This window comes from Lingula anatina, chromosome 9 (genome assembly GCF_051362555.1).
Source record: "Lingula anatina isolate TDL-2025a chromosome 9, LinAna3.0, whole genome shotgun sequence".
Classification (NCBI taxonomy): domain Eukaryota; kingdom Metazoa; phylum Brachiopoda; class Lingulata; order Lingulida; family Lingulidae; genus Lingula; species Lingula anatina.
The window spans coordinates 7,177,144-7,192,226 of NC_141775.1; the positions used below are offsets into that span (position 1 = coordinate 7,177,144).

The 15,083-nt window shown below is 38.1% G+C and overlaps 1 protein-coding gene and 1 long non-coding RNA gene across 3 annotated transcripts in view; both read right to left on the reverse strand.

The window, feature by feature from the left end:
* Positions 1-43: 43 nt before the first annotated feature.
* On the reverse strand, positions 44-3,340 carry LOC106154847 (uncharacterized). The gene is made up of 2 exons (XR_015331017.1): positions 2,497-3,340; positions 44-1,628 (listed from the first exon to the last, which is right to left on the reverse strand). It is a non-coding gene; the product is annotated as an uncharacterized LOC106154847 (long non-coding RNA).
* A 5,119-nt stretch (positions 3,341-8,459) lies between these two features.
* LOC106154842 (calsyntenin-1) overlaps positions 8,460-15,083 on the reverse strand; it is a 35,093-nt gene continuing 28,469 nt past the window's right edge. For both annotated transcript variants that reach the window (XM_013529353.2, XM_013529354.2), the window contains 7 exons: positions 13,780-13,931; positions 13,261-13,484; positions 12,778-12,939; positions 12,388-12,530; positions 11,926-12,088; positions 11,370-11,551; positions 8,460-11,194 (listed from right to left, as the gene is read on the reverse strand). In XM_013529353.2, the coding sequence (XP_013384807.2) occupies positions 11,024-11,194; positions 11,370-11,551; positions 11,926-12,088; positions 12,388-12,530; positions 12,778-12,939; positions 13,261-13,484; positions 13,780-13,931 (1,197 nt within the window). In that variant the 3' untranslated portion in view covers positions 8,460-11,023. The remainder of the gene's footprint in view (positions 11,195-11,369; positions 11,552-11,925; positions 12,089-12,387; positions 12,531-12,777; positions 12,940-13,260; positions 13,485-13,779; positions 13,932-15,083) is intronic.

The following is a 15,083-nucleotide window of genomic DNA, read 5'->3' on the forward strand; positions in this document are numbered from 1 at the left end:
TTGTGCCGAGTTTGGGTCACCCAATTTAAGCGGAAACACGATCTAAATCGGTACAAAATTCGGGCACAAGCCCTTCAATATCGTTCGGAGATGACAACATAAATCTAGCAGTTGTAAATTAGTTGCATATTTACAAGAGTTTGCTACTTACATACCTTCGAGAACACCAACTTGTGTTAACAATCGGACTTATGTGAAAATTTACAATAATTTGTAACTTACAACCTTTCGAAAATGCGACCACGAAATGATCCAAACCCGTCATTAAAGACGAGAAGACAAAGGAAGGGAAATAAGAAATGAACGGAATACACATCGTTTAATTAACACCAATGATTGTATTGGCCCCGTGTTCAATAGAGGGCCCATTCTGATACGCATCATTTCATAAGAGCGTGTGAATGCCCTGGTAACTCAAGTGCTAGAGGCTTAGGAGCAAGAGCCAAGATTGCGACTCGGTAAATAACACGACAGGAGATAATTCACTTAGAGGAATTTTGGTTAAAAATAATTATTTGTGCTTGTTGTCTTTTATCGAGTAAAAAGCTTTTGTTTTTCGTTGTCAGTGCTTGTGTTATATAACGGAGCAACCACATCTAAACTTTTGACACCTGATTTACAAGTTAACCAATTTGATAAATATGTTCATATAACCCTGTCACGTGTCAGGTTTCATCTGAGTGACTAGTGGATTCCTGTCTGGGTTGTTAAGGTTTTGTACAGTTTCTATGGCGTCCAGGCAGTCGGGTCTTATCGGCGGCTGTCGTTCAGCTCCGAAGATTGACGGCAATGAGCTTACGCGCCGACTTCGGAAATTTCCGTCGGATGTAACAGAGAGCCGCCTGCAGTTGTCACAAGAAACCTCACTTTGTCTGCGAAACTTTTCCAAAAGTTTTTGCTTGAATTTGCTCGCTTGTTCTTCTGGGTCCATCTCTTTTAACTTTCTCTCAACCTCGGGCCTGAAATTTCTCAGAGAAAATCCCGAGTTGTATACCCGCGTTTCGTATTTGACTTTCCGTGCGTTTTCGGGAGTCTTCGATTGTCCTGGCTTATATCCGAGTCTCAGCGTATCAAAGTGGTTCGCTCTGTAGTCCGACTGAAGAACGCGCTTGTATGCCTCCATTTCTCTTAAAGACTTATTAATTCTTTCGATAGCCCTGTTGTTTATTACTTCTTGTGAATGTTGATATTTCTCCATCACTTTGTTCACCATTTTGAATTTTTCCGCCTCGCCTTCGTTTAGTTTTTCGGCGCGTCTCCGAGCAGCGAAACTGATGTCTAGAACTGAATTGAATACGGATCCCTTTCCGATTGGACAGTTGTTTGTGTCTCGGACCAATTTTCTGTTCGTGATCTGTGGCATAGCGCCGTGAGTGATATCTTATAGGCCTATATTTAACAAAGTCTGCTTCTTTTCTAAACATGTAGTCTAATCAAAGTGGCCTTAAAAGCGTTCCAGCGCTCATTAAAAAAATAACGCTTTCTTGGCCGTTATTTTTGTAAGACCAGTCCCTTATATAACTGGTGTCGTTTTCCTGATAAGAATCCAGGCAATCTGATGCTCGCCGTTTCGATGAACGGATGCTCGTCTTTGCTGTCGATTAGGTAGATTAGTTTTGCTTGAAGCTCTGAAAAAAAAATAGGAAATATTCATCAGTGATATCATTGGAAAATGTACCATCCAGCACGTCTGGGGTAGGCCTATAAGTCTATAAGTCAGTGAAAAGACAGGAGATTTTGATTGTCTGCAATCGTCCTTCTTCTCTTTGGATAGCTTTTGTTTATCTCTCAAAAAACAAACTACACCCATTTTTGCCCCTGTAACAAAGTGTTTAAAAACTGCCATTTTAACAAAGTGGCCATGGGAGAAAGAAGGAAAAATGGGGACAGAAAGTACCAAGGATGTGTTAATATGATTTCTTGTCTATTATGAATACAACAAAAAACATAATCACAGATCTACGGAAACATAACATATTTTGGATTTCACAGGCTCCGAATGCGATCCTCACACCTCGTAATAAATTGCCTTTTGCGGGCATTTTCCAGGCTGATTCTAGAGATTTCGGTTTAACGGTTATACATTCCTGAAACCGCCTATTAGTATAGGGCATATCTAATAAAGTTTGTAACTACACAACTTGATGTCTGGAAAGTATTCTAAAATTGTCGAAGGTTAGGAAATCTTCTTAATTAAATCTATTTGATCTCTCTATCTCACGCTCTTTTATTTTGTTAAGGTGCTTTTATACAGAAAACGACCTCCAGTCAGTGCGTCACTGAACTGATAAATTGCTATAAAAATACATTTGAAACTTAACTATCGTATTGTATTGGAGACTTCATGGCATTCACGTGAAATGAAATATCAAAGAAAAAGTTTTACATCGAATTATTTACAGAAACAGTTGAAATAATGGCGAAATTATATTATAAGTCAGAAATATCTGGAAAAAATGCCCCGCGTGATTGAAAATATATTAAGATTAAACATACCTTAGAAGGCCTAACTGTTTTGATCACGAGCTTCTCCAAGCTCATAATGAACGTTAGCATTCGTCCTTCCGAGTGAAACTCCAAAACAACACGTATTTCAAATAATTAATACAAGAAAACACCATAAAAGAAGACTGGGAGCAACTCCATTATATCTTAGTTAGTAATCCGCTCCAATCTACACATTGGCACCTGTTTGATGGTTGGAGCCCCTTTTTTTCACCTGAGTTTACACCTTTCTACATTTCTCCGGCAGGTTCGGAATAAAACTGACGACAACCCAATCCACTGTGTGCCTCTTAGGCCGCGGGTTTATTTTTAACTCCCTGAAACTAACACCTTATCTTGAAGGCGTCGCAACGATTTGAAATGTTGTAAATAATGAATATTGAAGGCCGAATTCACACCAGCTTCAAATAGAGCGTATCTTGATCAATCTTTATGGCGTCGAGATTTTTTAATTGCACTCGGGCCGGTGTTCCCCTCTGTATGTCGCTCAGAGCGGACGTACTTATTGAGTTGGATCCTTGGAGTGCGGTTGGGGGGGGGGAAAAGCACACGCTATTTCAAAGTAAATCGGAAACATAGCCGGCGTCCTCTCGATCGCGCACTTGCGATCCATCTGAACTTGGTAGGAAGGTGGCTTAAAAGTCATTACGTCAAGAGACTAACTCACAAGAGCTTATCGCCGCTTTACATTATTTGGATTAGTTCTATTTGATTTAGTATTGTGCGAATTGACGTTCGATAAGACTTGATACATTTACAGACTAAGGCAGTTCATTTGATTGATTCGTTTGGCATGTTAGCTTTGCAAATGTTTCGTTACCGTGGAGAGAGAGAGAGAGAGAGAAAGAGAGAGAGAGATAGCGAGATTTAATAAAATCATGTTCTTTTAAAAGGACTTTAATTAATTAATTGATTAATTTTCACATGTTACAATTACTGATTCTTTCCAAATAAACCCTGTAAGATATTGATACCAAACACCAATGCGAATCAGTGGATTGTATTCGGTTGAACTGGACATTCCTAAAAAAAATTACCCCCACTCAACCACTAATAAATCCAGTATAACAAGCAAGAGGGAAAATGCAAGTGGGGATGGGAAGGTGGAGGGGAGGGGCAAAAGTGCCCGCCTGTACTGCATGTATCCACGGACTCCTCTCACTTATTTCATACCTTATCAGAGGTACATTTTATCAAGATTCCATATCGATATGGCTTATATTGCATTAATAGAAATGACAGGGTCTCTATAGGGAGTAGCTATATGACTTCGTCGGGAGTAAATTGAATTCTTTGGTCGTTGCTCTAAAGAAGAATTTGGAAAAAGTAAATACTTTGACATTCCAAGTAAATTGACCTATGCAAGAAGTTCATTTAAAAATGGATGACTTAGTTTCAGAAAGAAAATGTTTGTGATTATAAGGAAAGAAGGGTGCACATTTATCAACCGCCAAAACAGAGACCTTCTTGATGAGAAAAAGAGTCACAAATAGGTATGTCTGTGCATGAGGAGGTGGGTACGTGCGTGAGCGCGTGTATTAGACAGAGATGGGGGAAATTTTCCCTTCACATAATTTATCTCCAAAACGATACCACCTCAAAGGACTACAAATACCGCATAAAAGATTTTTAAAAATATAGAAAAGAAAGCCTTATTTTGCCTTTGAATCTGGAATAATTTGAGTCTTAGGCCTATCAAACAAATAACAAAACACCCTGCTGAGAAATATTATCGTATACTGCACCAATCACAAACACGTCCCCAGAACCGTTAGGCGAATAATCAGTTCAGGTAACCCACTATATTAAGATAAAGTATGATATAAGTGCGATACTCTTAATATCTTTCCAACGCTGATATACATAAAGAACGTCCTATCACAAATCAAGGCAATGTGCAGTTATTATGAGCGCATTCAGAGCAGCGAACTAACAGATCCGGGGATCAAATATGGCTGACCAACTTGAGAGCTTGTTGCCTAATCCCGGCAGGGAATCTATTTAGTGTCTAATCGGGAATTAAGCGGCTAGCTTTTAAGAGGGTCGCCATATTTGATCCGCGGATCTGTTAGTCCGCTGATCTGAATGCGATCTATGGGAAACCCAAGCCATCGTATCTGAAGGGCAACAGGTTTAGCGATAGCTAACACGCTGTACAGATAACTTCACCTAATCAATGGAGAAAGAGACGTATTGTTGAACAATCCCACACTCTCACCATCAGGGATCAATATTTAGGAAATACGTTTCCGTGCTCTGTCCTGGCTTTTACTGGCGGGATTGAATTTATTGAAGTATAACTAGAAGCTATGACCCACTAGGTCCCAGGAAGAACTTGACAAAAATTTTCCTTGGGCTACTTGTCACGGTCCAGTTTCCTTTAATCATAATAATAATAATAAATAAAACATGTGATGAAATTGGAATACTGTTGTCCACCCCTCTGAAAAACTTAACACAAGTACCCGAGTGCGTGAAAATTCATTTTGAAATACTCTGAGCTGGATGGTCGTAACATATTCTTTAAAGTATAAAGTTTGCAGTTATAGACCCCATTTCCATAGATTAGATCGACCTACTTTAGATCGACCTAACTCCCTGGGGGTTCACGCTAAATAGCTGTCAGCCGGGCGGACACGAAAGTTAATTACCCTCTTACAGCTTGAAGTAGGCGGGACGGACATCTAAGTCGGATTATCTGAAAGTAATCTAGTGAGACTCCCCGCGTGGATAGATCGATCTAAAATCTATGGGAATAGAGCCAAAGAGAGCGTGTCAATATGTCACACTGTGGGAGCATTCAGAACAAGTTGATCTGCGGATCAAATATGGCTCCACCCACTTGAAAACGTGCCGAGATTTAGGCTTCGTTCACATGGAATGTCTATTTTCTAAAAATCTATTTTCTATTCGCGCTATCTTATGATCACGGTCTGTGCCCTGAATATCCCGCCGCGTAATTACTGGCAGCGCGAGCCAGTTACTTATAGTAACTTATAGTAACTGGCTCGCGCGGCCAGTAATTACGCCGCGGGATATTCAGGGCACAGACCGTGATCATAAGAAAGCGCGAATAGAAAATAGAATTTAGAAAATAGACATTGCATGTGAATGAAGCCTTACTTGCTCTGCCTCCTCTGGGACGGTGCATGTGGGAGGCGGGAGTCCATTGTCAAGTGCGCGCCATATTTGATAGGCGGGCTAATAAGTCCGCGGACCAACCTTGTTGTGAATGCTCCCTTTCCCCCTCAAATCCAAAATTGATTTTTTTAGTTTTCGTCTCTTTTAATATATATTCCCTTATCTTATTACTATCAAACATTTGAACAATCGACCCCCTAAATGGCCTTTGAAAGAACCGGGATCATCGATTTCAAGGAAACCAGCAAATTATAAGCGAACAATACCACACTGAATGTGATTTACTCTTCCTACCATATACAATTTCCAACCACATCCGCGAGTTCTGGTTCTGTCTTTAACTATCTTCTGTCAAAACTGAAAAGGCGTCCCGGTTTCTTTCTCTTTGAGAGACGGATCCAGAAGTCCACTCGTACCTTGCTGGAGCGTCACATAGTTATCTCACTGCGCGCGGCAACTGAATATTATCATACATCTGTATCGTGTTGCTAAGGATGCGCTCTGGGCGATTTTCATTAAAAATTATATATTATCATGTATTATCATATATATTTAATGTATTAATGTTGTGCTGCTAGGTCTATTCCCTGGTTGCTTTAAAAATAATTAAAAGCCTTTTTGTTCTAAGTACAAGAATTACCCGCTTGATTGCAATACCGCTTTGATATCACCTTTGTGATATATCAAAGCTCCCAAACATCTACGTCCGGGAGATAAAGACTTTTGTTTAAATTGCTCTTACCGCTGTCTGAAAAATCTGAGGTACCATTAGCGCTCATCTGCAAGTGCCTCGCAGTCGATGTAATTTAGAAACTATCGCTGACAAAACCCGCCGCTGAAACCGAGACCAACGTTTGGATAGCAAAAGCATCAGTACCTTGGGAGAGGATGCCATTCGGTCGCAATGAATAGAAAACTACTCTGATACCAATTTTCCTATTCTGTGCTAATATCAAATAAAAACGCCATGCATTCATAAATTGCACGGAATCATAATTCAACCGTAGATTAATGGTAGTAAGGCACATATGTTCACTGAAACACGATCCTACCTCATTGTTCCGATTAATTGAGTCCCAGCATTTTTATATCTTCCAAAGCAATTATGCTGTAATATAAATACACGGCTATTATGATTGCTCTCTATGGAGGCTGGTGTCATTTTGTGTAGTCAATCTCATTATTTGTTTCATTGCTTTTTCGGGATTCTCGTTACTGCTTTACGCGTGCAGTTCATAAACTGATTCCATTAATGTTGCTTTCAAGCACAGTCGATATGGACGCCCTCAATATCATCATGGCTATCTTCGTGTGACAAATGACAGAACATTTAGTGCATGTCGAGCACCTATTTCAGCAAAATCACTTTGAGGCTAAACGGTTTTATTGTGAAAGCATCTGGTGCCTACTCTACGCTGTGAAACTTCAGCAAAATCTTTATCATTCAGCACCCTTGTTGTAGTAGTAGTCGTATATTAGTTGTACTATTTATTTCAGTGAAAATTAAAGATACCATTGTTAATAATCAAAGCGAGCATAGCAAATTCTCCATCGGATATTTGTATGCTACAAAGATCGTTTAATTTACATGAACATCTGAAATTAAAATAATTAAAAACTGTATATATATACTTAAAGACAAGACTGCAATTTTTTAATAATTTCATTTAACAAGGATTAGTCTATTTTTTACATTTTCGTCCACGCGGACGTTAGCGCATATTTACAAGACATCGCTATATATACCCTTTCTCACTTTTAAGCGGCAATTGGCATTTGCTAGACGCAGTAAAATAAACTTCGGATAAATATAAAACTCTGTGAAGATCCATTATGCTATCCAGAAAGGTCTGTATATCATGACTTTTCTACCGTTCTAAATTTGTTTTTGTGTTAAAGCAAAGTTTGGCAGTTCAGAGGTCGCATTAAATAAATACCTGTAGTGGCGTCAGGGCAATCAGAAATGTCGTCCTGCTGATTATTTCTCTTCGCAAATTTGTTAATTTCTCTAAAGAAATTCTGAGATATTTATGCGGCGAATAATAACCACGTTTCCATACAGCAATACCCTTCTCCTCCTGTTTAAAAGTAAAAGTGCACATTTATAAACCGCTCTATTTGACTGGGGCTAATAAAGGTTGGGGTATTATTTGCTTGTCCTTAGTGGAGGGGTTACCGCTCCTGTGTGTGTCAGGTTGTATAAAGTGAGTATAAAATAGATATTTCCAAAAGTCAAAACATGCGCTTCCGTTGTTTCCCCTGTGGCTATGATTTTCACTATCGATTTCATCTTATCCATAGACGAACGCTATTAGTGTCCTTAGATGAAGGGTAGGAGTACGTAGGACAAAAGGATAAAAGGCACTGTAGTCGAATCTTATTGTGGGTGGTGTGCTACTGAGGACACCCCTTTTCACTTACATGGTTCATTACAGTATAGAAATAAATATAGCTGTATCCATAACATAATAACAGACTTTTGGAAGATCACGGAGACTGTAATTATAAAAGCCGCTTCCACTCGCACTTCTGCGGTTTAGATCTCGATAAAATATAACCGTTATATCCTAGACAGTAGTCGGGGACCCCAAGGAAACTCGATTTTTTTTTTTTTTTTGCAACAAAATTCTAAATCTCACCCCTCTTAAAAACTTGCAACGAGCGTTGGCCAGTAATTCTTGTTTAAAATGAGCAGAATAAAATAGAAGCAACAGGCTAAAATTAAAACGACGGCAGCAAAACGACGCCGTAGTAAGTTCAAACATTATATACAAAATATTATACTAATATAGGCAACAACAAGAACACAAGACTCCCCTGTGAGTTCTGTTTATTCGTCTGGGAAGACAAAACAGTGAAACTGATCTCTACATACGACTACAACGGTGAACAATAAAACTCGGCATGGAATGAGGAAAACCGGATCGAATTACATCATACAATCCAAACTCACAGGAATTAGTGGTCTTGAAAAAATTTGAACACAAACTTTTTGAATCTCATGGTAAAAAAGTTTTGACATCATTTTTTTGTTTGTTTGTTCTTACACATGTAGTTTGTTACCCTCTCACACAATGTAGTCTTAAACGCTTCTCAATAACTTCACTTTCAAGCAGAATGTTGTCATTTCAGTTTTTAAGCCATCCACTGCCGTCTTCCCCAATTTCAATTGCGTGGTATCTTACACCAAATTCCACTGTCTCAATTTTCCTCATTCCCTGGCAATCATTCAGAGTTTACTCCTCGTCTCTAGTAATCAAAAATAGGTTCATCAGAATAAATAACCATATCTGTTGCAAACCACAATTATCTGAGGCAATTTCTGGCAAGTTCGTTATCTATCATTCGTTGTAAAATGTTCAATTTCTTCCTATGATTATGTTCCAATTCTGTTTTTGGGGTAAAGAACCAGAAATTGTGCATTGTAAATTGACAGGCTCTATTTGTTCCTATCTGAGGTAAAACAATGAATGACGACCTCCTCAAAAATCACAGTTTTTAAAAATAAAGTGTACATAATAACAATAAGATACTAAATGCAACATTTTGTGATATCTTACCATCATATTTGTGAAAGTTAAAATATCAATTATATATGTATATCATATGATATAAAATGGCAATTAAAGTGGAACTTAAAGCCAAAGCATTTTTACTTGTATACACTTGCCTAGGAAAGTAGTCGACACCAGTCACCCTGACAACACAATGCCATGGCAACATGTTGCCATAGACACTGTCATATTTGCTATGCTGAAGCCAAATTAGGTGGGATGCTCTTCACAAGCCACAGACAATTTACTACATTTAACTGAATCATACAATTTAATTAGTTTAAATATTGCCAATTATCAAAGAAAGGGTTGGTTTCTACTAAAGCAGCCTATTTACACTCACATGATTAAAATTATCACTTAAATGTTCTACACATGATCTATATTTTTTTCTTTTGTTGTTGTTGTTCAAACATCCAATTCTATTAGATACACAGTTCATAACATTCTGGATTTATTTACAAAATGCCAACATTTGTACACACATGATCATCACTGACGTACTCAGCCACAGAGGTCTATTCCAAGGCACAGGATGTAATTGCTTTATGTTCAAATATAATTTCATACTGAAAGTTTTCTATTTGCTAAAAAAAAAAAAATAATAATAAAATAAAATAAATAAAATTAAAATTGGTTCAACTTGTTTCGGCCTCTTGGGCAACCCTTGTAAATGAATTTTAAAAAAAGGCGATTTAAACAACGCAATTATCATTTAACGGTCCCATTCCAAATTTTGGGAAATTTAGAACCTAAACGCAATATATAAATCAATAGTTTTCCTGTTATAAGACTTCAAAATCGAAAGACAATTTCACAGGACCTTTCCAAATCCCCCAGAAAACAATGTGGAGATTATTTGTTTTGCTCCCTGGAATGTCTTGCTTCAGTGGCGTTCTTTCTTCTCTCCAACTTCATGCTGGCCATCTAATCTCTTCTTTGAACACAGGGAAATTTCACCCAAAAAAGGGCTATACAAAATCAACACAACCCACTTGCTAATAGGCTGTGTGGCTGTCAAGGTACGCTTATTCAATGTTATTCTTTAAAAACCCAAACATTACCTGTTTCCCCTCTCATCAGAAACTTTTTCAACTAGATGCGTAACCATTGGATAAGAACATCTTGACAGCTTCACCCCTGTCAAGTGGGTAACATCGACTTTGTACAGCCATTACTATAAAGCTGCTACGCATACGCATTAACATTACAATATCTGATGCTCACTATGTCATGTCTCAAGTAAAGAGGCAGGCTGAAAATAGTGCCACCTATGGTGCAGTTCATTGTGACCTTGACCTTACACTCAGAACGAGGCTGACACCTCCAGTGACCTAGAAATATCCTATCCATTGGCACACCCCACCTTTTGGACACTAACAATCAAGCATGAATATGTGTACTTTGAGAAATTAAATTCAATCATAATCAGTTTTAGTAATAACACTTATATAAGCACCTGACAGAAAAAAATATACATACAGATTATTACTTATGTGCACGAATGATATAGTACTGATAGACACTTGAATTGGTCTCTTAGTGCTTGATATGAGCCTATCTGACAAGATGGTCTCCTATATCAGAATTTCTCAAAAAAAGCTTCAAATTTGATTCGAAATGTGCAATCTAGAAGAAATATCAAGCAAATCAAAAATATGTCAAAAATGCTTATTTACTTTCTCCTCCCGGTGACTTTTTTTTTTTTTCATTTGTGTTCTTAGTGTCTTAAATAAATCACCATTCAATCTAATTTCTTTCATCAAAATGTTTGTTTTTTTTTTTTGGTTCTTCTTCGAAAATCACAATATAATGGTCTTTGTTCAAAATGTGAGTGTGGAGTCGTCCCACTCAAGTTCACGATCTTTTACTTTTTCAGACTCGTCTTCAGAGCTCTCCAGCTCGTCGTGGTAGCTACTAATATCGTCATCGCTATCGCTGTCTTCTCCCTGGTTACCGTGCACCATCACATGGTCATCTTCAAAGTCTAAACCCTGCAAATCCAAATAAAACATTTTCAAGTTGTATTTTTTAAATACTTTGAATAATGAATATAGAAACTTGATGCAAAAAGGTATCTAATAGGCAAAAATATGTACGTGGGTGAATGAACTAAGAAACCACATAAATATTGGAAAAAGAGAGAGAGAGAGAGAGATGGTTCCTCACCTCACTCTCCATGGGGTTCACAGTGATACTGAGGGCAGAGTTGTCCCACTCCATCTCTGGGTTCTCCTCCACTTTCACCACATTGTGCTGGTTGTGCTGTGCTCTGATCCTGATCACACCTAACACAATCATGAACATCAGGAACCCAACGCAGATCACGATGATGACCACGATACCTGCATCTGCAAAATCAATAACACAATCATGAACATCAGGAACCCAACACAGATCACAATGATGACCACGATACCTGCATCTGCAAAATCAATACAGTTCAGTCAGCACAAGGTTTTCAATATAGGAATAAAATATGTATAAAAAAATCAATCCTGGACAAATGACATTTATAGAATGTCAAAACAAACAAAAAATGTGACCTCTCTTCTATGGGCAACAACTGTCTATCTATATTCATCCTCAATTGAGGTGGGCCAAAAGTTGAAATCTCCAAGCTGAGTGCAACTTATTGGTCTCAAACACCTAAAACCTTTCCTCCTTTTAACCAGCTCAAAGACAAAATCACTTTATTGCTTAATCAATCTTTCTTTTGACTTACTGGCATGCCCAGAGACACTGGCAACTGTGTTGGTTCTCTCCTCCAGGTTCATGTCTCTACCCTTGGAGTCCTGTATGCTGTTGTGATGGGCATAAACCTTGTCACTCATGGCATGGGCCTGGTTCTCATGCACCACAGCCTGCTGCTTGTGGCTGCCTTCAACCTGAAGAGGATTCCATGCAAATCTGAGTGAAATATCTAATGATATTGCTTATTCTTGACAATTATCCAATTTCACAATTTTTATTTATTTATTAATTTTTTTAACTCATCTATGAAATATCTACAAATCTAATTTCATACACTTATGCCAGTAGCAGTAAATAGGTTTTCCCACACCAATGGATATCAAATCATTCCTATAAGTAACAAGTGCTTGAGCAAGCCTTTTTATGAAGTCTTCTTGCTTGAAAAAAAAAAAAAATTACATTTTCCTATCTTTCACATTGTGTAATTCCATACCTGTACTTTGAACTTATTGCTGACAAATCTGCCGTTCATCTCAGAACACTGCACAACAAAAGCACGTGGTCGCATGCTGCTGCCAGAGTTTGCGTATTTCACACCATGAAGAATTGCCTGATAGTTAGAAATCAGGTCTGCGCCTATAAACAATTTTGAAAATCATTAGTAGCCTTACTTGTTAAAAATCCTTCCTATGCAGTCATAATGACATCAGAGCTTCAGTCTTTACATTTTTACATAATAAGAAACTATTTCAGTTCAAAATGGCCTAAATCCACTGCTACATTCAACACCTTTCACCAATCATTTGACGTCTACCAAGTTTAATAAAAAAAGAGAGAGAGAGAGAGAGAGAGAGAGAGAGAGAGAGAGAGAGAGAGAACTTACCAGAAATAACCACAGAGTTGGCATCCATCTTGTGCTCCAGCTGCAGATGTTGGATTTGATTGGCTGGCAGAGTGAGACTCTCAGTGCTGACATCTAGTGGTGGATTGGCTGTGATGGTGCACATATCCAGGTTCACCATGGCACCGGTGGGTTTGGTGTCTTCTACAGTAAACGGACAGAAATTATCTTGATTGGTGGTCAATTGGCTGGCTAAATGCTTTGCTCACTTATCTTTACGTTAACTTTGTTTTCTTTTCTGTCTGCAGCTCAATGCCATTGTTCAAAATTTACTTTAAAATTTTTGATGACTGAGCACCAAACACATCAGTCTAGTGGATTTCTGGTCTTTATTGGTCCTATGTCTACAAAAACCTTGATTCAGTCTTAAAGAACGCAAAAATTACGTAAAACAATGATGCAAATTAAACAAACTCCAAAGAAGACAAAAAATTACAAAAATTGCAACACCAGAGCCCCACTTACGTTCCATCAGCTTAGGGTGCTCGTGAACCTCATTCTCATCCTCTCCGTCCTCTGCCTTACTGACGATAGAGAGGCCCTGGAAAATGGCCACCCCCTCAGCCAGGTCAGTCATGGGTCTGATGAGGTGACCAGTGCCGCTGATGGTGATTGTGGGGCTTTCTGTCTCCACCACCATGATGTAGGTCTGGACAGGAGGGATGTTGATCTTCTTGTAGCTTGAACAGCTGAGGAGGACAGGAACAATAGGCAATATTCAATATTATCATAAAGATTATTATTATTATTATTATTATTATTATTATTATTATTATTATTATATAAGTATTTTCATTTTTTTACATCACCATGTGACTAAACTTATATATTTAGCCTCAAAAGCTGAGGATAGCATTAATAATAGACACGATCCATATTACTCTCAAGATCATTACTCTCATTATCATCATCATCATTATTATTATTCCAGAACTATCATCACTGTAGTTACACCGCGTAAATAAAGTTCTCAGTTCTCAGTACCTGACGCTGGAGGTGATCTCCAGGTTACGCCTGCCCACTGTGGGGAAAGCTCTGGCGTTGACATAGCCAATCTGCCTGACAACCGTATCTACCTCCTCGCTGTCGTGACCTGTGACTGTGATCTCAGACATCTCACTGTTGAAGGAGATAGACTGAAAAAAAAAAACATGAATGAACTAGAGGATCAGAGAGGCGATACCGCCTCCGAATATTGTACCACCAGCTGGAGCAAGCGCATTCGTATAGACCCCCACATACACAAAATAAGGGACACAGCCACCAGTTTTGTGCTTGACAAGCTGTAAAAATGCAATCAACAAGAATTTTTAAACTATTGCAAAAAATATATATGGTACAATCAAATTTAAGTTCTTCGTAAGGTAGGTCAAGGGTCAATTTCAAGGTCACAGTAAATTGCCAGTATATGACTTCCTATTCAAGTTCAATAGTAACTATGGACCTATCTCAGCCAGTTTTGGAGATAAAATGAAAGCAAAATTTGCAAAATTCAGTTTATGGTGTAAAGTAGGTCAAAGGTCAATTTTAAGGTCACATTTAGATTGCCAGTATATGACTTCCTTTTCAAGTTCAATTGTAACTACGGACCTATCTCAGCCAGTTTTGGAGATAAAAGGAAAGCAAAATTAGCAAAATTCAGTTTATGGTGTAAAGTAGGTCAAAGGTCAATTTTAAGGTCACATTTAGATTGCCAGTATATGACTTCCTTTTCAAGTTCAATAGTAACTATGGACCTATCTCTGCCAGTTTTGGAGATAAAAGGAAAGCAAAATTTGCAAAGTTCAGTTCATGGTGAAAAGTAGGTCAAAGGTCAATTTCAAGGTCCTATTTAGATTGCCAGTATATGACTTCCTATTCAAGTTCAATAGTAACTATGGACCTATCTCAGCCAGTTTTGGAGATAAAAGGGAAGCAAAATTTGCAAAATTCAGTTCATGGTGAAAAGTAGGTCAAAGGTCAATTTCAAGGTCACATTTAGATTGCCAGTATATGACTTCCTATTCAAGTTCAATAGTAACTATGGACCTATCTCAGCCAGTTTTGGAGATAAAAGGGAAGCAAAATTTGCAAAATTCAGTTCATGGTGAAAAGTAGGTCAAAGGTCAATTTCAAGGTCACATTTAGATTGCCAGTATATGACTTCCTATTCAAGTTCAATAGTAACTATGGACCTATCTCTGCCAGTTTTGGAGATAAAAGGGAAGAAAAATTTGCAAAATTCAGTTCATGGTGTAAAGTAGGTCAAAGGTCAATTTTGAGGTCACATTTAGATTGCCAGTATATGA